Source organism: Euphorbia lathyris, chromosome 2, assembly GCF_963576675.1.
Source record: "Euphorbia lathyris chromosome 2, ddEupLath1.1, whole genome shotgun sequence".
In the NCBI taxonomy this organism is placed as follows: Eukaryota; Viridiplantae; Streptophyta; class Magnoliopsida; order Malpighiales; family Euphorbiaceae; genus Euphorbia; species Euphorbia lathyris.
This window is the reverse complement of record NC_088911.1, coordinates 20608394-20631060: the sequence shown is the minus strand read 5'-3', so window position 1 is coordinate 20631060 and position 22667 is coordinate 20608394. Positions and strand designations below refer to the sequence as shown.

The window sequence follows — 22667 nt, the reverse complement described above, 5'->3', positions numbered from 1 at the left end:
TCTGACAATACTACACAAGAAGATGATTGTTGATAATTCTAAGGTGAGTCATATTATAAATTTAAAATGTTTACAAACATCTTTACTTGTACATTTCTAACAGTTCATAGTGAAACATAGAACATAACATCTACAATATTTCAAATTGTATTTACTTTCCTTATAAAATCTCTTAATGTCTTTTCTTTAGATGAATGTTGGACCCGTAAGAACATACAGACAAATAAAAGAAAATATTGGAGGATACAACAATGTAGGTGCATCTAAGCAGGATTTCAAAAACTTCCACAGAGATTTAAAGGCTTACATTTATGAGTCAGATGCCCAAATGTTTATTGACATTTTCAACAAGAAAAAACTTCTATGGTCTGCATTCTTTTTTGACTTTGATATGGATGAAGACGATCATCTCTGTAGAGCTTTATGGGCAGACCCAATTTGTAGAAAGAATTATGCTCTATTTGGTGATATGGTATCTTTTGACACAACATACCAAATAAACAGGTATTATATTATATGTACTGATTTCTTATTGCAATGTTCTAAATATTTATTAATGAATTTCAATATATTATTGGCATGTTCTAAAATCTTATTCTTATATTCTTAATAAGTTTTCTTATTTACAAATTTTTTTATACTATTTCCACAGATATAACATGATCTTTGGCCCCTTTACTGGAGTAAACCACCACAAAAAATGTGTTACGTTCGCTGCTTGTTTCATTGCTAAAGAAGATATTGCATCATTTGAGTGGGTTTTCAAAACGTTTCTTAATGCAATGGGAAGCAATGAACCTACCTGCTTAATAACAGATCAAGACCCAGCAATGGAGATTGCAATAAAAAATGTTTTCAAAAAAACAGAACATAGATTCTGCATGTGGCACATTATGAAAAAGATGAATGATAAATTAGGTAAGCATTCTAAAACTTTGTTTACAATTAATTTTTTTACTGCTTGACTGTTCTACTATATGTTTTGATCAGGTATTAAATTGTATGTTCCAATATATTATTCGCATGTTCAAAATATTTGTATATTATGAAAATACTAACTCGTTCTTTTAATAGGTCGTACAATTATGCAAGAAACCAATTTCTTAAAAAGGATTCAACCAATTGTTTGGAGTGTTGAGATAGAACCTGCAGAATTTGATGAAAAATGGAAAGCAATCATTTCAGAGTTTAATTTGGAGAAACATGAATGGCTATGTCAAATATTTGAAATCAGAAAAATGTGGATTCCAGCGTATTTCAGGGACTTATTCCTAGGAGGAATTATGAGAACTACATCTAGGTCAGAGAGTGAGAACAACTTTTTCACTGCTTTTACAAATTCTCATCTAAGTCTTGTAGAATTTTATATGAGATTTGATAGTGCAATGGATGCACAAAGGCATAACCAAGCTCACAATGACAATGAAGCCAAACATAAAAGACCTGTATGCAAAACACCAATGGGTATTGAAACACATGGAGCTGATGTTTATACAACCACTGCCTTTTATGAGTTTCAGGAAGAGGTTTATAATGTATCTTTTTTTTGTGGAATAGAAGGATTCTATAAACAACCTCCTTTTGAAATTTACACTATCAAAGAGAAAAGGACATAAAAAACCTTTCAGGTTACGTACAGCAACATTGAAGACGAAACAAAATGTTCGTGCAAGAAGTTTGAGAGACAGGGCTTACCATGCAGACACATGGTGTGGGTTTGGAAGGCAAAAATGCTTGAATCAATTCCAAAAAGGTATGTGCTTAACAGATGGACTACATTAGCAACAAGTCAAAAAAATATAAATCTGCAAGGAAATCTTATGGAAGAATGTGCTGCTACAATTGATAAGAAAACATGGCTGAATCAACTATGGTCAGAGATTAATATTTGTGTCTATTTAGCTCAAGGTAGTGAGGAAAATATAAAGGATCTTGTGAAGAAGTTTCAAGCAATCAGAATGGATTTAGAAGCTAAAAACACTCAAAAAGACACTGAGAAAAACAAAACTCGTTCAAAAAATCAAGACATTGAGATATTGATTGGAACTAGTGTACCAATAGAAATTAATGTCAAAGCACCGAAAATATCAAAGAACAAAGGTACAGGTGTACATATTCCAAAAGGAAACAATGATAAAAGATTGAAGGGTGAAAGAGAGAAAGCTGATGAGGAAAACCAGAAAAAAAGAGGTTATGCAGAGTCTGTAAACAGCTTGCTAACCATGATAGCAGAAACTGTCCAGAAAAAGAGAACTGATCTCATATATTGATTATAACATATCATATAAGATTTAGAACATATGATATAAGATTTAGAACATATGATACATGTTTTAGAACATACGATCTTTTTTTGGAACATACAATAATTTTTTTCCAATGTAAGAAGCTGAAACATAAATTTTTTCTTATATGGTACAATATTTTGATGACAAACTGGATCTAACATGTTTATATTGCATCTAAACATGTATAGCACTAAAATTTAACTTCAACCTTCTAATGCTATTCTGATTAATTTACATATAATTACACATATTTTGTTAAACAAGCCACTAACCTACACAACTTTCCACTTTAAACAGATATATACAATCTACTCAAGAAATTCACAAATCCTACACATTCAGTTGAACAAAATCACAATTCAAGGTTTGGCTCAATAGACCCGATTCCACCATTAAATATCTAACTTCCATTTCAACATTCTCTGTAAATTACAATATTCATCACCTGTACCCATTTCCAATCTTCATAATTATCACCATAATCAATTTTACTGCTGTCATTTGGTTCTCATTATATCATTCCTTCTCAAAACTGAGATATCACATCCAAGAAAAGAAACCACTAATTCATCCAATCCAATTCAAAATATGTGTTTCAAACACTTCATTACTGTTAACAAAATCGTGCATGTTACAAATAATATATTTCATGTTCCAAAATAATATGTCTTACGTTCTAACATATATAATTACAACAATTGCAGAATATACAATTATTTTAATTGTTCATTCTTCCATTTTAAGGCCTTCTCATTTACAACAACAACTTCTTTGTTTCCAGAATTTGACAGAATCTTCCAACAGTATTCAATTCTGAAATTCTTCAACTGATCAACCTACAATATCCCATTCATTATTACTAACATTATCAAAATAATAACAACAGCCTATAATAAATAAGATTAAAAAAAAACTCACATTGTTATTTCGAACTCCAATATCCCATTCAGACTCCTCTTGTCCAAAATAGGATTCCATATGTTTCAAAAGGAAAACACCACAATCATCATTATTGCTTGACTCTTTCCACTTCAACTTCAAATGTTTTGAACCATATGCACTGATATCATTCAAGTAATTAGGGTTCTCTCTTTTTATATAAAGATAATATGTTTTCACCTGAAAAACATAGAACACCATCTTATCAATATTAAAACAAATCATCAACTACTCAGAACATACACTTAGATTTTCTGAACATGACAGTAAATATGTAGAACACAATAACAAAACTAAAAAACAGATAAGTAATATTACCAAAGCCTTTGCAAAACCCTTATATTTACTATGGACTGTTACGCCTTTATCAAGAGCCTTGTTATCAATGACGTCTATCTTTCCAGTAAAATGGTTAATAACGAAAACATAGAAATGGGCAGCATAAACAACTGGAAAAAATACCTACAAAAAAAACCATTAGCAATCATAATAATTACAAATAACAATTAAAGTAAAACACGATTTACTTTTAATATAATTACCAAGTGATAACTCTCTAAACTGTTTATTTTAGCCTCATGAAGTTCATAACTAATTCTCTCAAAAAAAGCATTGTGTCTGTCACTGTACTTGGTACTTCCAGGAACTCCTTTATTAGTACACAGTAAAACCTATACAAAAATACAACATTCATATTAATATAATCCAATTTCTTTTTAACAAAAAAATATATCAAAATGTAAAAACACATACAAATGGTAGAGTAGAGAAGAAGAATCTATGCACAGAAGTTGGACCCTTGCACTTCTCTTCAGAATTCAATATTCGAGACCACGCATCAACTACATTACTAACCAAATGATTGCTTCCTGACAAGCTCATAATCTCCTCTCTATTGATTGTGGACAAACAATCACTATACAACAACTCACTTCAAAAAGAAAAATAAAATAAAATAAAAACAATCAATATAACTTAAAGAAAATTTAAATTAACACAAACAACATTCAATTAAGATCTTACTGTGGGTCTTCATTAGAAAAAGCATATTCAACCAACATTCTTCGCGAACTAAGCATATTGTTTAGTAAATGCTCAGACTCAAGCAAAAATGGAGACTGTAAATATCCAGGCAACTTTGAAATCCTTTTTGAATGATCTCCAACACCAACTTCTTGCACTTCCTCAACTACATCTTTGCCTACTCTCCTATTAACAACACAAAGAAGATAACAAAAGGGAACAAAATTAACCAAGTTCAAAAACAGAAACCACATAATCTTAAATTCTATTCTCATGTTCTAAAATATAAACCATATGTTCCAAACACACATACACATGATCTAAATTAAAAAACTTCTTAAATATCACTTACCTTGCATTACTATCAGAAACATCATTAGCAAAACATTCATCAAGCCCAGCAACCCCTACTCTAAACACTTCTTCAACAAACTCTTCCCGAACTTCATCCAAATCAAATTGACTATATTTCATACCACACCTACTTTTTCACTATAAAATATAAAAAAATTAAAACCATAAAACAAATTATAATTTCAAAATAATGCAACAAAACACATTTATTATAAATGGACTATACCTTTTCAGCAAACTTCAAATCCTTGTCCATCACAATATCTCTCATGAACCGCATTATAAAAAACCACATGTTTTGTGATCTTTTTGCTCTGGCACACCCTACAACACAACAACCACAACATTAAAATAATGTACATCAATCTAACCTTTATGTTCTAAAAAATTTCACACATGTACAAAACAAATATACAAGTTAAGAATTACCAAAAGTGCAGTCCATTTGACTTTAACTTCATCATTCTCAGAGTATAATTGAACAGCCCTGTTAAAATAAAAATCATTAAAATCAGTAACATCATCTTAATATTCAAACATAGTTATATATCAAAATAAACTATAAACAAAATACAAACAAAAAAACATACTCATTCACAACATCAATCCATACATCTCCCTTTGGCAAACGCCTTCTCAACGGATCCAACCAATAAGCTCTAAAATTCTTCAAATCAATAATTGACAACATCCAATGTCCACTGAAAATAATACTATTATTATTTCAAAATACATAAAATTACTTAAAAAAATATTAAATAAAATAAATAAAACAATCATACCCTGTATTATATGGACACAAAAAGATAGACTTATCCATTGTGGACATCTTCAATCGATTCATCAACTCATTAGAGCGCTGACTTACTGTTTTAGAACTTCCAATGGAATAAGTGTAATGAGGATCAACGAAATAAAACAATTTCTCCATTTCTCTTTTCTTCAACAAATTAAACAAGTAGCTACATAAAAACAAAAAAGAACATAGTAAGAATCAACTACAACTAATATAAATAAAACTATAACATTTCAAAAACAAAATACCTCATATAGAAAATTATAACGTTGCAAGTTATCTCTTCCATATGAACCATAGAATATATATCCTGCCTCAACAATAATGCTTTAGCAGAATGTCCAAACAACTCTTCACAAACAACATAGCTAAAAAAATTCCCTTTCACCAACTCTGCATTTGCCCATTTGCACAACATCCGTAACTTATCTGGAATATTTCTAGGCAAAGCTTGCAAATCTACATCCAACGCATCTTCTATCACCACGTTATCAACTTCATCATCAACAACAAACCTGTTGACAAAACAAACAAACTTAAAAAATCAAATAGGAATAACATAATCAGAAGCATAATACATATGTTCTGAACAATAAAGCATATGTTCTAAACAATAAAGCATATGTTCTAAAATATAACAAACATTAAAAAACATAAACAAAATATAAAATAATTATTTTCACATACATTACTTCAGGATCAGACTTATTCTTCATATCTGCACCATCCGATTTCTCAACAAATTTTTTTGCTTGTGTAGATCCACCTTCAGTTCCAACAAAATCAGACAACTCTTGACTCAACAAATTAAAATTCGGAGAAGAATTTTTTCCTTCAGAATTCTTCATTGGAGTTTTACTCTCTCTCTGATCTTTCTTCTCTCTTTTAATTCTTTCAACCAACGCATCTATCTCATCAAAAAAATCAGAATTAAAATAAGGATGACTATCTTGACTAGACAAATCACAATCAACATCTCCAGTCATTGCTGAATCTTTTTTACTTTCCGGTTTGTTCTCATTAACTACTTCTTCTTTCTCTCCTTCACTTTGAGAAACCGGATATTCATTGCCTCGAGAATATTTACTCCACAAGTTGTTGATCAGATTAGACATCTCAACACTTGTACCATCTTCACCAAAAACAACATTAGCTTCTTTCAACATAGAGTACATTTCATTAACTTTAGAACCCAATTATTTAGCTAATGATTGGAACTTCGCAAGAAATTCCTGCATATACAAATCCATAATAAAAATCAGGGCATGTTATAAACAATATTAAGCATGTTCTAAATTTTAATAAACATGTTCTAAAATGTAATAAGCACGTTCTAAAATTTAAAAACATAGATAAAGATGTAATAACATACAAAAATTTGACCAGGTCCACTAGAAGAAGCTTCTCCACATTCCTTCCTATTCGCTCCTTCAACATCTTGATTATCTTCTCTTGGCACATTTCCTTCATCCATATCCATACTTTCTCTTACCAAATTTTCTCCCACCACTATTCTCTCTAACACAATCACACTTCCAAAGCCCCTCATCTTTTCCAAAACCATCCTCTTTTGTATTCGTTCTTTATTCCAAACAGCTATCAGTGGAAAATCTCTTGGATTAACAACATTAGCTCGTTGAAGCCTATCAAAATAACTTATCTACAAAAAAAATAACAAAAATGAACAAGTTATACACAGATTAATAAATAAACAACAAACAAATGTTATAAAACACATAATAAAAAAAAAGAAAATTAAACTTACCAACAAGAAAGGAAGGGGACCTGTAAAAAAAGTAGGACTCCTTTTCCATTCACTGACAGAATCCAACAAATGCTTATATGCAAAAGAACACCAATCCAAATTTGCAATCTCCTTAACATTCCTACAACTATAAAGAAACTTATAGTTCATAGACTGGTTCTTGGTAGAACGAATACAACAATTCACAACACAGAATACAAAATGCAACAAAAATTCATCACACAACGGTTTCGTCTTCAGATCATTCAACTTAGCAATCACAGTACTATTAATTGGACTCCCAATCTCAAGACCAAAATACGACCTCCATTGAGCAAAAAAATCTGAAGACTCGTCTTCACCAACATCTTGTGGCTCCTCAATCTCTACACCTCCACAAGGCAAGCCATAAACAACCTTAAAATCATCCTTAACAAACTTCAATTCTTCACTATTATCTAGCATAAGGCTACACCTATCAACATTAAAACTATTCACAAGTTTTTCACAAAAAGTAGCATTATGAACATCTAAACTTAGATGCAAAAAACCACCAAAACCAATACGCTTAATTGCATCCTTATGAGTCTCCGGAATATCATGAAGAATACCCATAAACTGTTTAGGAGGTATTCTTTGACCAAGAGCAACCTTATTCCGTTTGGAAATATTTTCATCATCACCTACACTCAAAACATTCTTCCTCTTCTTTAAAAAACTAGAAGCAACAGACAAGTTCCTGGCAAACTTCACTTTCTTTACCTTCTTAGCATCAACATCTTCCTTTACCTTCTTAGCATTAACATCTTCCTTTAAAGCATCAACTGAAGCTTCAGAAACTTGAGAAGAATCAACACCTTTACTAGATATACTCCTTGTTTGACGCCTAAATATACCTTTCCTAGATTCACTACTAGTTTGCTGAATAAACTCACCTTTCATAGATTGACTCCTGGTTTGCCGCCTCAACAAACTATTGGATGGAACGACATAACTAGACAGCAAATCATTGTCAGCAGGAATGGCTGGCATTGAAGGTCTTTTAGAGATTGAAGGTCTTTTCGAAGTCCTCTTAAATCTTTTTCACTTCTATCTTCAACAGGAACAATAGGTTCACCTTTCTTCTTATTTTTTTTATCTTCATCAGAACAATATTCTTCCATAATATCAGCCAACAATTTCTGATCAACCACATTCTTGGGAAAAATCTCTTCTCCATCATTCCTGCCCATTTTCTAAAAAACAGAACATATACTCAACATTTTAGAACAAACAAATGCAAATATAAAACAAATATACAACGAAACATAAAACAAATGGAATAACTCATCAACCAAACATAAAGTAATTTAACAAAGCAATAACTCAACAACAGCACGTTTGATCAATATTTTAGAACAAAAAATGCAAAAACAGAAAACAATAACAGAACAAACTCAAAAACGTTCTAAAACGAACTACATTTGAATACAAAAAACATACAAAATCATACCACAACAAACTTTGAAAGTTCAAACAAGCGAAAACACCAAACAAACAAAAATAGTTTTAATAGAACAATAGTTCAATATTTTAGAACAAAACACATGCAAATATAGAACATACGAATATAATTTTAGAACAACATAAAAACATTCTCAAACTGAATAGATTTGAATACAAAAATCAAAGAAAAACATACAGGAACTTCTTTATAAAGATCATACAAACGAAACCCTAGAAAATCAAAAAATATACAAAATCGAACTCAAAATCAACAAAGAATATAAAAAAACAAAATAAACGAAACACATAAAGCAACAAACCTCCTTCAGACGAACAAATTCACAAAAAAAAACCAAAAAACGAAAAAATGCAAACAAAAACAATGAACAGAAAAAACGAAAAAGATATGAGCAACAAACCAGATTTAAGAGGAACAAATCCACGGTAGAATCGATGAAATACAGAGCGGAAATCTTCTATAAAAACCAAAGTTGATCGACGCTAGATTAAAAGAGAAATGACAGAAGATAGAAATGAGGAAGAAGAAGAGGAAGAAGTCGAGGAACGAAGTCGAGGAACGAAGTCAAGGAACGAAGAGACTCAACTCTTCAACTTCAGAAACGCGCGCAATCAGATTACCAAAACACAACGTTTTGGTTAATGAAAAACCCCCAAAACTACGTAGTTTTGGGTGGTTCTCACCTAAGGTGAGTTCTCACCTAGGAAAAGGTTCTCACAAGAGCCCTCTCCTATATATATATATATATATATTAGGGTTAAAAATTAAAATTACTTTAATATCCATAAAACTTTTTTATATTTACATGATATATGGGTTAGATGGGTTATATGGGTCGGGTTAGATGGGTTCGCGGGTTGGGTTGACACGACCCATAGACTCGTCTAAATTATACGGGTTACAACAAATTCGCGAGTCAACCCGCGACCTAACCCGTTTATTTTACGAGTTAGACGTGTCGACCCATTTATGACCCAAACCCATTTATCTCAACCCTAATTAGTTTAATTTCCGTGTTACGCGAATCGTGTTATCGTGTTGTGACCCATATTGACACCCCTAGTAAATGCCAATGGTGCAGCGCATAAGGCCATGTTGTGTCTCGATGTCACCTGTTTAATCAGCAATTTCCAAATGCTGCACCACCTTCATTCTCCTTCATCAACACTAGAGCTGCTTCATCAGGTTACACATCTAATTCTCCACAAGCTCATACTGCGCACTTGCCTAGCTCATCTCCTTCCACATGGCTGCTTGACAGTGGTGCCTCTCATTATGTCACCAATGATCTTCAAAATCTTGCTCTTCATGCTTCCTATGACGGTACCGAAGAGCTTATTATCGGCGATGGTACAGGTTTAAAAATCTCTCATACTGGCTCTCTTCTCTTTCCTCATTCCTCCTCTCCCATCAAACTTGATAATGTTCTGTGTGTTCCGTCTATTTCAAGAAATATCATCTCTATCTCTCAACTTTGTGCTGATAATAATGCCTCCATTGAATTCTTACCAAATTGTTTCTGTGTGAAGGATATCAACACAGGGATGTCTCTCTTTCAAGGTCCAGTTAAGTCTGGAGTTTATGAAATTCAGTCCAGCTCACCTTAAGTTTTCACAAGCATTAAAGCCACCTCCTTAGATTGGCATCATCGATTAGGGCATCCCTCTCTCAAAATATTCAAGCGTCTTGTCTCTACAAATTATTTAAATGTTTCTAGCATATCCACTTTAGATTGTAATTCTTGTTCTTGCAATAAAAGTCACCAACTTCCTTTTTCTGTTTCTACTATTTCCTCTACTGCTCCTCTTCAATATGTCTATACTGATCTATGGACCTCTCTAATTCTCTCACATGATGGTTACAAATATTATCTTATTTTTGTTGATCATTTTACTAAATATATATGGTTCTATCCCTTGAAGCTAAAATCAGACACTTATAATGTCTTTATTCGATACAAAGCACTTGTTGAGAAATTTTTCCAACTTCCCCTTATTACACTGTACTCTGATAATGGTGGTGAGTATGAAGCCCTTAAAAATTATCTCGCTACTGATGGTATTTCTCGCCTTACAACCCCACCCCTCAACATAATGGTTACTCGGAAAGACGACACAGACACATTATTGAAACTTGCCTATCCCTTTTAATGCATTCCTCCATGCCACTAAAATATTGGACTAATGCCTGCTCCACCGCTGTCTACCTTATCAATCGTCTTCCAACCCCAACTTTACAAAATGCCTCTCCTTATCTCAAGCTTTTCGGCAAATTGCCAAATTACCACAAATTACGTAGTTTTGGGTGTCTTTGCTATCCTTGGCTAAAACCATACACTAATCATAAGCTTGATTCTAAATCTCTTCCCTGTATCTTTGTCGGCTACTCTCCCACACAGAGTGCCTACTATTGCCTTGATCCCAAAACCCATAAAATCTATACTTCCTTACATGTTCTTTTCGTAGAACATAAATTTCCCTTTGCTGATCTTGCATCACCACTACCATCACCCACCACAGTTCTAGATAGCTGGTGTCCTATCTCTCTTCCCCTTACTCCCTCCTCTATATCTCCATCTCCTTCTCGTACCTTGTCTTTCTCTTCTCCTATGTCTCCCACATCTTCACAGACTTCACCTTCCGCTATTAATTCCTCTCCTCATCTTAATACCCCTATCTCGCCCTCCCAATCTGCTGCCACATTAACCTCCTCCCCTACTCCCTTGCCCTCCCAATCTGCTGCCACAACACCCTCTTCCCCTACTCCCTCGCCTTCCCAATCTGCTATCACATCAACCTCTTCCTCTATTCACTCAGATAACTCTCCCCCCGTTCCCTTCCAATTATCTCCAAATCTATCTCCAAATCTATCTCCGCCATCTTCCCCGCCTCCCCCATCTCATTCTATGACCATTCGTCTTCAAAACAACATTCGTAAACCAATCTCAAAACTCAATCTTCATGCTCACCTTGCTGATTCTGAAACTCTTCCAAAAACCATTGCCCAAGCTCTTAAAAGCCCAGTGTGGAGAAAAGCAATGGATGAAGAATTTACTGCCCTGGTTCGAAACAATACATGGACTCTCGTACCTTCTTCTCCCTCTAAAAATATTGTCGGCTGGGTTTTTCGTATTAAGAGAGACTCTTGTGGGAAAATTATTCAGTACAAAGCAAGACTTGTAGCCCATGGTTTTAATCAAAGACCTGGACTTGATTACAATGAAACCTTTAGTCCCGTTGTTAAACCAGCCACCATTCGCCTTATACTCTCTATTGCAGTAAGTCAAGGATGGCCTCTGCGTCAACTTGATATTAACAATGCTTTTTTGCAGGGTACACTTACTGATGAAGTTTTTACTGTTCAGCCACCTGGATACATCGATGCTCAGAATCGAACTCATGTGTGCAAGTTAAACAAAGCACTCTACGGTCTTAAGCAGGCTCCTCGGGCTTGGTACCAAGAACTGAGACACTTTCTTCTATCTTTGGGATTTCAAAATGCAATTTCAGACTCCTCATTGTTCATCTTTCACTCCAATGGAGACACTATTTATCTGCTGGTCTATGTCGATGATATAATTGTGACCAGCTGTTCCTTCTCTTGAAGCTTTCATCACCAAAATATCTTCTAGATTTTCTCTTAAGGATTTGGGCAATCTCTCATATTTTCTTGGTGTTGAGGTACTTCCACATTCTGCAGGATTATTTCTGAGCCAAAGGAAGTACATTTCTGACATCTTATGTAAGGCAAACATGGCTGATGCAAAACCTGTAGCAACACCTCAAGCCACTCATCCTCCTCTGACATTGGATGAAACTTTATTGCTTGATCCTACTGCCTATCGTGCTTTAATTAGCAGTTTACAATATCTCGGTATCACCCGGCCTGATGTTGCATTTACCGTCAATAAGTTAGCACACTATATGCATCGTCCCATAGATGAACATATGCAAGCTCTCAAGCGTCTCCTTCGTTATTTAAATGGCACATCAGACATGGGTATTGTTCTACACAAACATTCCCTGCTTACCATTCATGCCTTCTCGGATGCGGATTGGGCTCGTGATCAAGATGATTATATTTCTACCACTGCCTATATTGTCTATCTCGGTAAAAACCCAATTTCTTGGGCTTCAAAGAAGCAACGAACCCGAGCTCGCTCCTCTACTGAGGCGGAATTTCGTGCTGTAGCCAGTGCAACAGCTGAAGTCTTATGGCTGCATAACTTGTTTCAAGAACTGAAGTTGTTTTCTGCTACTGTTCTTGTCATCTACATGTGATAATGCCGGTGCTACCTATGTCACTGCCAATCCAGTTTTTCACTCTAAAATGAAGCATTTGGCTCTTGATTATCACTTTGTCCGTGAAAATGTGCAATCGGGAGCTCTACGTGTCTCATATATCTCTACCAATGATCAGCTGGCTGATGCTCTTACAAAGCCTCTACCACGATCCACCTTTGTCTCCTTGGTTCGCAAAATCGGTCTTTCTTCTTGACCGACTGTTTTGAGGGGACGTGATAAGGATTAGTTTTGTTAATATCCTCTAATATTATCTGTTATTTAATAGCTGTAAATTAGCTATTAAATCTTTCTATTGTAACTAATATCTTAGTTTATCTCTTTCAATATTATAGGACTGTACTGCTATTTATATCGTTCTACTTTTCAATGAACATACAACTTCCTCTCATATTCTCTATAGATTCAACGTCATGTAAAAAACGGTGATAGAGTGACTTGGGTTCTATGATGGTTTACCGACGAATTAGGTGGAAGTTGGTGGGCTGTAATGACCGGTTCCGAGAGGCTGGTGCCATGATAGAAGAACTAATCAAGGAGCGGTCTGAAAAGCTGGCTATGAAAATAGTAATGAACTGAATGTTACATTGGAAATAGAAAGTGACTAAACTTTATCAATAAAATGCCTTTTCAATATACAGAAACACATTTTAAATCCGTGAGAATAAAAAGAATAGAACAAAAACCAAAAACAACATGTACATAATATACAAGCACACTGATACAATTAGCATCAATTATTGTATGATGAATTGAGAAAGAACATATACATCTGTTTCACAATCAAAGTGACTGATTTTAGAAGTCTAAAACGTGCCTATTTTGAGCCACACAAATTGACATCTTTGGAGGGAATAATAGCGGAAAGAAGATACCCTAATCTATAACATATAGAGTGCTTAGTAATTACTTCCTTTTGGAATCTATAGGACATATATAATTAATGTCATGAAATTGATGTTAATCAACCAAAGAATTAAAAAAAAAGATTGAAATGACAAGGACAAAAAAGAAAAAAGAAAAAAGATAGTGGGTAAGATCTTCAATGATAAATAAGAATATGCTAGCTGCTGTACTTTTTATTTTGGTCCCTCAGTCCCTGTAACACAAGACGTGGAATCCATGCTTCAAATATCAAAATTCTGACCTCTACATTTGCAACAACACATGTTCACCACCCAAAACTTACAATATTCATACTCATAATTCCAACTTTGAATCTAATAGACTCCCTAATTACATTAATCTAATCGAAAACATTAGAGTTTTTAAGACCAGATTATCAGAATTTGTTGCACAAGTTGAGGTAATATAGACTGAACTGAATGAACATCATTGACTATTGCCGAAAGGTGCACTTCTATATATGGTCGGTCAGTAGAATAAAGTTGTGCACCCAATAATAGTGGAACTTCCATTGAGAGTGAAGTTATCTGATGTAACTTGGGATTCAGTTAAAATTTTGATGATGTGAGTTTTACCATGAATATGATATTTCAGACTTCAAATTTCCAAGAAGATGAGCAGCAGCCTTTTCAGTGTCTTCTTCTTAAAAAGAAACTGTTTTTAATTCTACACTTAAAATAACTTCTATTACGCCCTCAATGTTCTCCCATATTTAGTAATTTCCTACCCATTATGGTGGTCTCTAATGGGAGACAGGCGATCCTAGAGATTTGATGCAGATTAACCATTTTGCGGAAATTCAGTAGCCTGATTATGACAGTGAGACTAGACCTCTCAACACTGATTTTAAAGATACTAATCAGAATGGAATTACCAATTATTGATTACAACCGAATTGAATGGTACTTTTGGAGCTGAATATGCCACTTCAACAAATTTAAGAGAGCAACGCGTGGCTTTAAATAAATTCAAATAAACAATATATGACTTTAAACAATTTCTGAGGTTAAGGAAACACTAAAAAAAAAAGGGAGACAAGTGACCTTTTAAAAGTGGACTAAAAATTTAAACAGATAGTTAAAGTGGTAACAATAGCTTTCATGATTTTGGTCAACTACAGTTTCACATGCTGCATATCTTCTTAACGTGAAAACATATAAGAAGCCTTATACAGTATAACATTTTAAAGCTAGATTGGTATCACTGCAAGACTCTACTAAGACAAAGATGGACTGTCAAGAACGTAGAGGAGGTAAGATGGGCAGTTGGTCAGATCTAGTATGGATCGTACATGGACGATAGTTAGGCTCTCCTAGGGTTCCCTCATCTGGGATCCCTGGGGAAGAGGATCAAGTTGGCCCTTGCGAACAGCTTGATGCACTATCTCCCTTCAACCCTTTATCGTTCATACAAACATAAAGCATTTATTAAAATGCCACTTTTGCACCTTTTGCCAAATTTACAATAGTTATAGCTGTTTTTGCTATAGCAACACAAAAAAAAATTGGCACTAACAAGCACAGATTCTAACTCTTTACTATTCGAACCAACCCGTTGGTTTGAAGCTAATTAATAAAAAGAATATTAATATATTGAAATAATGAAATATATGCAAAGAGATTCATGTAGGGCAACTTGGATTGAAAAATAATTAAGAAACCATGATATCATAATCAGCATTGATGATTATAATAATATATAGTAAGAATGTTAGAATGAAAAATATAACTGGTAGGGGACCGATGAAAGTGAAAGTTATGGGAAGAACATGGGGTGACCTATAGACTCTTGTTATTCCTTTCCTTTAACCTTTTTTTCAGTACAAATTTTAAAAAAAGAGGCAATGCCTATACCTCCACTATCAACTCCTTAATTTTATATATAAATATACATGGAATTCAGCCTTTCCGATACTGCATGCATTAATTCCTAGGCCAAAACCTACTTCTATCTAGTCCTCATATGCATATGCTGCTTCTCTCTTGAATCTTTCACCACCACCACCCACTTGATAGAGACAAAACAACTATACCTAACCTTGTGAAAGTCAGTGAAATTACAATGGGGTTGTTTGGTGCTTCTTTGCTTCTATTTCTCATTTCATTTACCCTTTCAACCCAAGCTAGGTGGCAACATCATCATCATCATCACCATCATTCTAAGCATAAGCATGTTCATTCTCATAAAGAATCAACAATTTCTGAACCTCCTCAGTCTGCTTATCCTCCTGATGACTCTGAAGATGATCCTCCATTTTCTTCACCTGAACCTTATCTTCTACCTCCTACTCCTCCACCTCAATCTTCCATTGTTCCTGTAAATCCTCCTGTCAAATCTTACATTGTTCCTCCAAGTCCTCCGCCTGAATCTTCTATTGTTCCTGCAAACCCTCCTGTGAAATCTTACATTCAGCCTCCAAGTCCTCCACCTGAATCTTCAATTGTTCCTGTAAACCCTCCTGTGAAATCTTACATTGTTCCTCCAATTCCTCCACCTAAATCATCTATTGTTCCTGCAAACCCTCCTGTGAAATCTTACATTCAGCCTCCAAGTCCTCCACCTGAATCTTCAACTGCTCCTGTAAACCCTCCAGTGAAATCTTACATTGTTCCTCCGAGTCCTCCACCTGAACCTTCCATTGTTCCTGCAAACCCTCCAGTGAAATCTTACTTTGTTCCTCCTAGTCCTCCACCTGAATCTTCTATTGTTCCTGCAAACCCTCCTGTGAAATCTTACATTCTGCCTCCAAGTCCTCCACCTGAATCTTCTACTGTTCCTGCAAACCCTCCTGTGAAATCTTACATTTTGCCTCCAAGTCCTGCACCTGAACCAGCTAATGATCCATATGAGGAAGAAAGTGGGGTTCTTGATGTGAGGAAATATGGGGCTGTTGGTGATGGAAAAACAGATGATACAGATGCATTCAAGCTGGCATGGGAAACTGCTTGTCAGCAAAATGATTCTGCAGTTATCCTTGTTCCTTATGGGTTCAAGTTCATGATACAATCTACAATTTTTACAGGTCCTTGTCTTGGTGGTTTAGTATTAAAGGTACTCATGCCTATGCATGCCAATTGCCAAAACATAAGAAAATAAAATGATACTTTTTATTACTCTTCTTATGTTATGCTGCAGAAGTATAGTAGAAGTTGACCCATAATATGTATCTATGTCCTCTTAAAAAGAGAAATATCCTAAAATGACATTGCTAATGTACATTATTTATGGGCATTGAAACAGCTTGATGGGACAATTATGCCTCCTGATGGACCAGAAGCCTGGCCAGAAAAGAATAGTAAACGACAATGGCTTGTCTTTTATAGAGTCAATGAAATGGCCTTAGTAGGAGGTGGTATAATTGATGGTAGAGGCCAAAAATGGTGGGATCTTCCTTGCAAACCCCACAAGGGAATTAATGGAACCACAATGCCAGGTCCATGTGATAGTCCAATTGTAAGTTTGCACAATAGCATTTTCGTGTTCCATGTCCGTTTCGGTTTCCATTTGCTGACTATGCGTATATAATGTTTGTAATGCAGGCCATAAGGTTTTTTATGAGTTCCAATTTGAGTGTTGAGGGAATTAGAATCAAAGATAGTCCCCAATTCAACTTCAGATTTGACCAATGCAAGAATGTTCATATACAATCCATACATATCACTGCTCCTGCTCTTAGCCCCAACACTGATGGCATTCACATAGAAAACACTAACAATGTTGAAATATATGATTCAGTAATCTCCAATGGTTAGCACTTACTTAACATCATAATACACATAATTAAGTTTTTTTTAGTGAAGAAATCTCACACTTATTACATTTCCAGGTGATGATTGCGTATCAATTGGGTCAGGCTGTTACGATGTTGACATAAGGAACATTACTTGTGGACCTAGTCACGGAATCAGGTATTACTTTTAAACTTCGGACTAAGGTGCAAAATAATAAGATTTTTTCGAAGATATAACCTAATGTAAAAAAATGGTAAAATTTTATTTTTAACATGGAGTAATTTTGAAATAGTGACAAAGTCGGTCTTTGAAAGAGTACCAAAAAATAAACTTAATCTAAGTCTGACTTAAAAAAAATATTTTACCTCTATCTAACCGAAAGGTTAAAAGGTTGTCCTTTTCGGGTAGAATAATAAAAAATTAAAAAGCACAATCCTTTGTTTGCTCAAAGTGCAATCAATACCCCCACAGATGTAGAAGGAGAAGTGGGCAGGGGGGCAGAACCATCCCCGGGGTGCACCGGCACCAGTGTCCCCTACTTCCGCTTTTGTGTCCAGATAGTGTCGAATTTAGGATTGATTGACATATGTTGTTCTAACGTTTATGGGTGCTTAATTGTTTTTTTTTTTTTTTTTTTTTTACTTTTACCCTAACAAATTAAGAGTTTCATATATAGATTCAATGAAACCAGCCGATGCTCAAATCCCCTTCGGACCCCACTGGACCTGACTCTAGATCTAGATAAAAATCTCGTTTTATGGATTCTGTAACTTTGGTAAATAAAAAAAAAGATTTGTGTACCGTTATGTGAGTCTAAAACTGCTTCAAATTGGAAGCTTTAAGCGCGAAACTTTAGCCTTTGTTTGGGAGTTTGGAGGTGAGAGTTAAAGAGGTAACGGAAAGGGAAGAGAACTGATGGAAAGGAAAGTTAAAAATTAACCTTGTTTGAGAGTTTATAAGATGTAAATGAGGTTAAATGTTTAACTTTTCGTTTGAGAGTTTAAATATGGAGGGGAAGGAATGTTACATTTATTATACAGAGACAAGAAATTTTAAAAAAATTTACGTTACTCCCATCAACCCCAATTTGGAGGTTAGAGAAAGTAAACATTTAACCCCATTAACCTTCCTTTACTCTAAAAAAATAACTTCCAAACAAGATTAGCTTAATACTTAACCCTCCATTACTCCCATTTACTCTCGTTAACCTCCTTCCAAACAAGGGCTTACTTTAGGGTAAATCTACACTTTCCGAAAAATGTTAGGGACGGATTTCTATGTGATTCCTTAAACTTTCTAATCTTGGAATTTTTTCTGTCTAAACTATCTAATTGAACTGCTGATGATCAGCATTGGGAGTCTTGGCAATCACAATTCAAGAGCCTGTGTATCAAACATAACAGTCAGAGACTCAGTGATAAAATCATCAGACAATGGAGTTAGAATAAAGACATGGCAAGGTGGATCAGGAGCAGTAACAGGAATAACATTCAGTAACATTCACATGGACAACGTTAAAAACCCCATCATAATCGATCAATTTTACTGCCTGACAAAGGAATGCAGTAACCAAACATCAGCAGTTCTCGTTTCAGACATTCTATATGAAAACATTAAAGGAACATACAACATTCGAAACCCACCAATGCACTTCGCTTGCAGTGATTCAGTTCCCTGTACTAATCTTACACTATCAGAAGTAGAACTTCTTCCTGCACAAGGAGACTTAGTTTTGGACCCTTATTGTTGGAATGCTTATGGGGAACTTCAAACTTTAACTATTCCACCTGTTTTTTGCTTGATGGATGGTGCTCCTCGTTCTCTACTCAATAATCAATTGGATTATTGTTCAATATCTTAATTATTGTTAATTAATTAATCCTCTAGTTTAACTGTAAATTAAGGAGATTTTTGTTTTATTTTATGTATGTTTGATTGTATATATATTGTTTTAAAAAGAGATTACATGTTTATGTGTAGCTCTGATTATGTAATGATTTTTGGTGTGGTGTATTTTAATGGCCTCCCAATGATATTTATATTATCTCTCAGTTTGTTTTCTATATATGTATATTTCCTAAAAGAGACTTTATGAATGGTTACCACTAAAAATGATATGGTATTCAGTTTTTGATATAGTGAGGTATATATGCTTGTTTATATAACAAATGTAATGATTAATTCATCATTTAGCAAAGTTAAAAGAAGCTTATCACATAATTACACAAACAAAATTGTAACTTTTTAATGTTCAATACCTAAGAAGCTTATCATATGCATTCAAAACTTACACTTTTATATTGAGGAAGGGTCAATTTAACCCCAACTTTTATGAAATGATTTACTTTAACATCAATGTTTATGAATGGATGACTATTAAATCCTAACATTATAGGTGAAGAAGCCAAAATATTGATTAATACCCCCACACGCAAATGTCTTTTGGGTTTACAGCTTGCACAACACAGGCCCATCCCGTCATGTGTTTTTAATTCCACACATTAATGAGGCTGTCGGGACTTGAACCCTCGACCGTTTGGTCCTAAAGGACTTGATACAATGTCATGGCTGATTGAACTAAAAGCTGAACCTGATAGTTAAGGTCCAATTATAGATCTTATATTAATCTCCGAACGATGAGCATATATATATTTGATAAGTTATGGAAGATGATTATGGGAAATCTAAGGGATGATAAAGTAGAATATTCTCCAAGTAGCCAAGTGAAGTAAGAATTTTGGAGCAATGCAAAAAAGAGGCAACTCTTTAAACCCAAAAAGGAACAGAAAATCCAAAAAAACAAGAACTGATAATGGGTTTGGTGGAGAAGTGGGATAACATAACTTTTTTACACCAATCTCGCATGCGCAAACCCAACTATCTATAATCACAACATCTCTAACTTTAAACTCCATAGACATAGATATACTATATTTTTTTTATTTAGAAGGCATGAACGAACATAGTTACGTGGTCTGAGAAAAAGTGCAGGGCGGTGCAGTAGCTAGACTCCAATTGCCACCTACCATTTTCACCTTTTTCTTATATAATAATAATGAACACCATTCCTTGTGTTTGCTTATATATTAAACTATATATTATATTATATATCTTTGTTCTTGGCTGAGCTTCCTTCAATGGATTTAGAAACTAATTTAAGGATGACAAAAAGGACTGATACAGACAACAATGAAGAATATTAATAATATTAGTTATATGTAGATGTTTAATTTGGTGGATGGAATGGAAGTTTATATTAAAATACTATATTTTATTGACTATATTTTATTGTAGTTCATATTTGTTTTATAGGGCCATCTTTTGTAGCTTTGAATTTAATATGTTAAAGTTGAATATTTCTTAAAACAATTTTAGGTTTAAACTTTTAGATTGTTGTTTGTTCTTCCTCCTAATTGTATCAAATAGAAGGCGAATGTTTCAAAGAACCGGATCTTTAGAGGACCCTAACATTTTAGGGCACTACTATGGGAGTCTGTAAGGACTTAATATATAGACCAATATGGAACACACACTAATTCGGTAGAATTGTCATCCCAAGATATACTAGCGGTATCACCAGAATATATACTCCGTTTTATGCCCTTACACATGTATGTGGCGTGAGCAACGACATATAAACTGCTCATTCCATTCTACAATATTTGTCTTTCTAGAGACATGTTGTGCGGAATTAATGAAAGATAAATAAGTAAATAATCGAAAACATAGATTTACGTGGTTCACCAACATTGTGTTGGCTAGTCCACGCACAGAAGGAGAATACTATTTATTAGGAGGCAGAAAAACAGATTATATGATTAGGTTTACATAATGGGGTATTTATAATACCCAATCTAACCTAATCCTACTTGGAGCCCATGATCCTAATCCTACTAGGAACCCATGATCTCACATTGTCCCCACAATTCCGAATCCAAGTAGAAATCCGAAACACAATACTACTCCGAATAGGAAACAAGATATACTGATTCAAGGCATTACGACAAATCTCCACCTTGACTTGAATCCTCCTGGAAAAATAACAGATGCACCCATGACAGTGCCAGATGAACAGACTTCTCCCTCTGCCTTAGAGTCGCCTCCACAAGGCAACTAATAATCTCTAACGTTTAGCAAGTCCAAACAGTGTTGAAACTTGCTCTATGGAACATGCTTGGTAAACATGTCAGCCAGATTGTCAGCAGTACCTACCTTCTTCACCTTGACCCTTTTCTCACTTCTCAGAAAATGATACCTCACATCTACATGCTTGGTCCTCTCATGATGAACCTGATCCTTGGCTAAACAGATTGCACTCAAGCTATCACAATACACTGTAGCCTGATCATGATGTAAACCAAGGTCACTAACCAGTCTTTAAGCCAAATCTCCTCCTTAGCAGCTTCAGTCAGTGCCATATACTCTGCTTCCGTAGTAGACAAAGTCACTGTAGGCTACAAAATAGCTTTCCAACTGACAACTGAACCGCCAAGAGTGAAAACATAACCAGTCATAGATCTTCTACTGTCAACATCTCCAGCATAATCAGAGTCTGAAAAACCTGTCACCAAACACTCTGTATCACCTCCATAAATGACACCAACGTCAGATGTACCTTTTAGGTACCGAAAGATCCTCTTCACAGCTTGGCAATGCTCCTTGCCAGGTTCTCCCATAAACCTGCTAATAATACTAACAAACTGTGCAAGATCAGGTCTAGTGCAGAACATTGCATACATCAAGGTTCCTACTGCACTAGCATAAGGAACTCGAGATATGTACTCCTTCTCTTCAGCGGACTTAGGTGCAAAAGCAATAGACAAATGTGCACTTGCAGCACTAGGAGTATCTATGGGCTTTACGGTAGACATGCCAAATCTTGACAGGATCTTCTAAATATAGCCCTTCTGTGACAGAAAAAGTTTCCTTTTGCTTCTGTCCCTGTAAATCTCTATTCCTAGAATATTCCGAGCTGCATCCAAATCCTTCATCTCGAACTCTATGCTGAGAAGACCCTTCAACTTCTGAATCTTGTGCTTCTTCCTTGCAGCTATCAACATGTCATCTACATACAACACCAG

The 22667-nt window shown here is 34.7% G+C and overlaps 1 protein-coding gene across 1 annotated transcript; it reads left to right on the top strand.

The window, feature by feature from the left end:
* The first annotated feature begins 15794 nt into the window (after positions 1 to 15794).
* On the top strand, positions 15795 to 19651 carry LOC136220297 (polygalacturonase At1g48100). The gene is made up of 5 exons (XM_066008102.1): positions 15795 to 16906; positions 17096 to 17308; positions 17395 to 17602; positions 17682 to 17763; positions 18937 to 19651. The coding sequence occupies exons 1-5, from the start codon at positions 15917 to 15919 to the stop codon at positions 19445 to 19447; spliced, it is 2004 nt and encodes a 667-aa protein (XP_065864174.1). The 5' UTR covers positions 15795 to 15916; the 3' UTR covers positions 19448 to 19651.
* The last annotated feature ends 3016 nt before the right edge of the window (positions 19652 to 22667 follow it).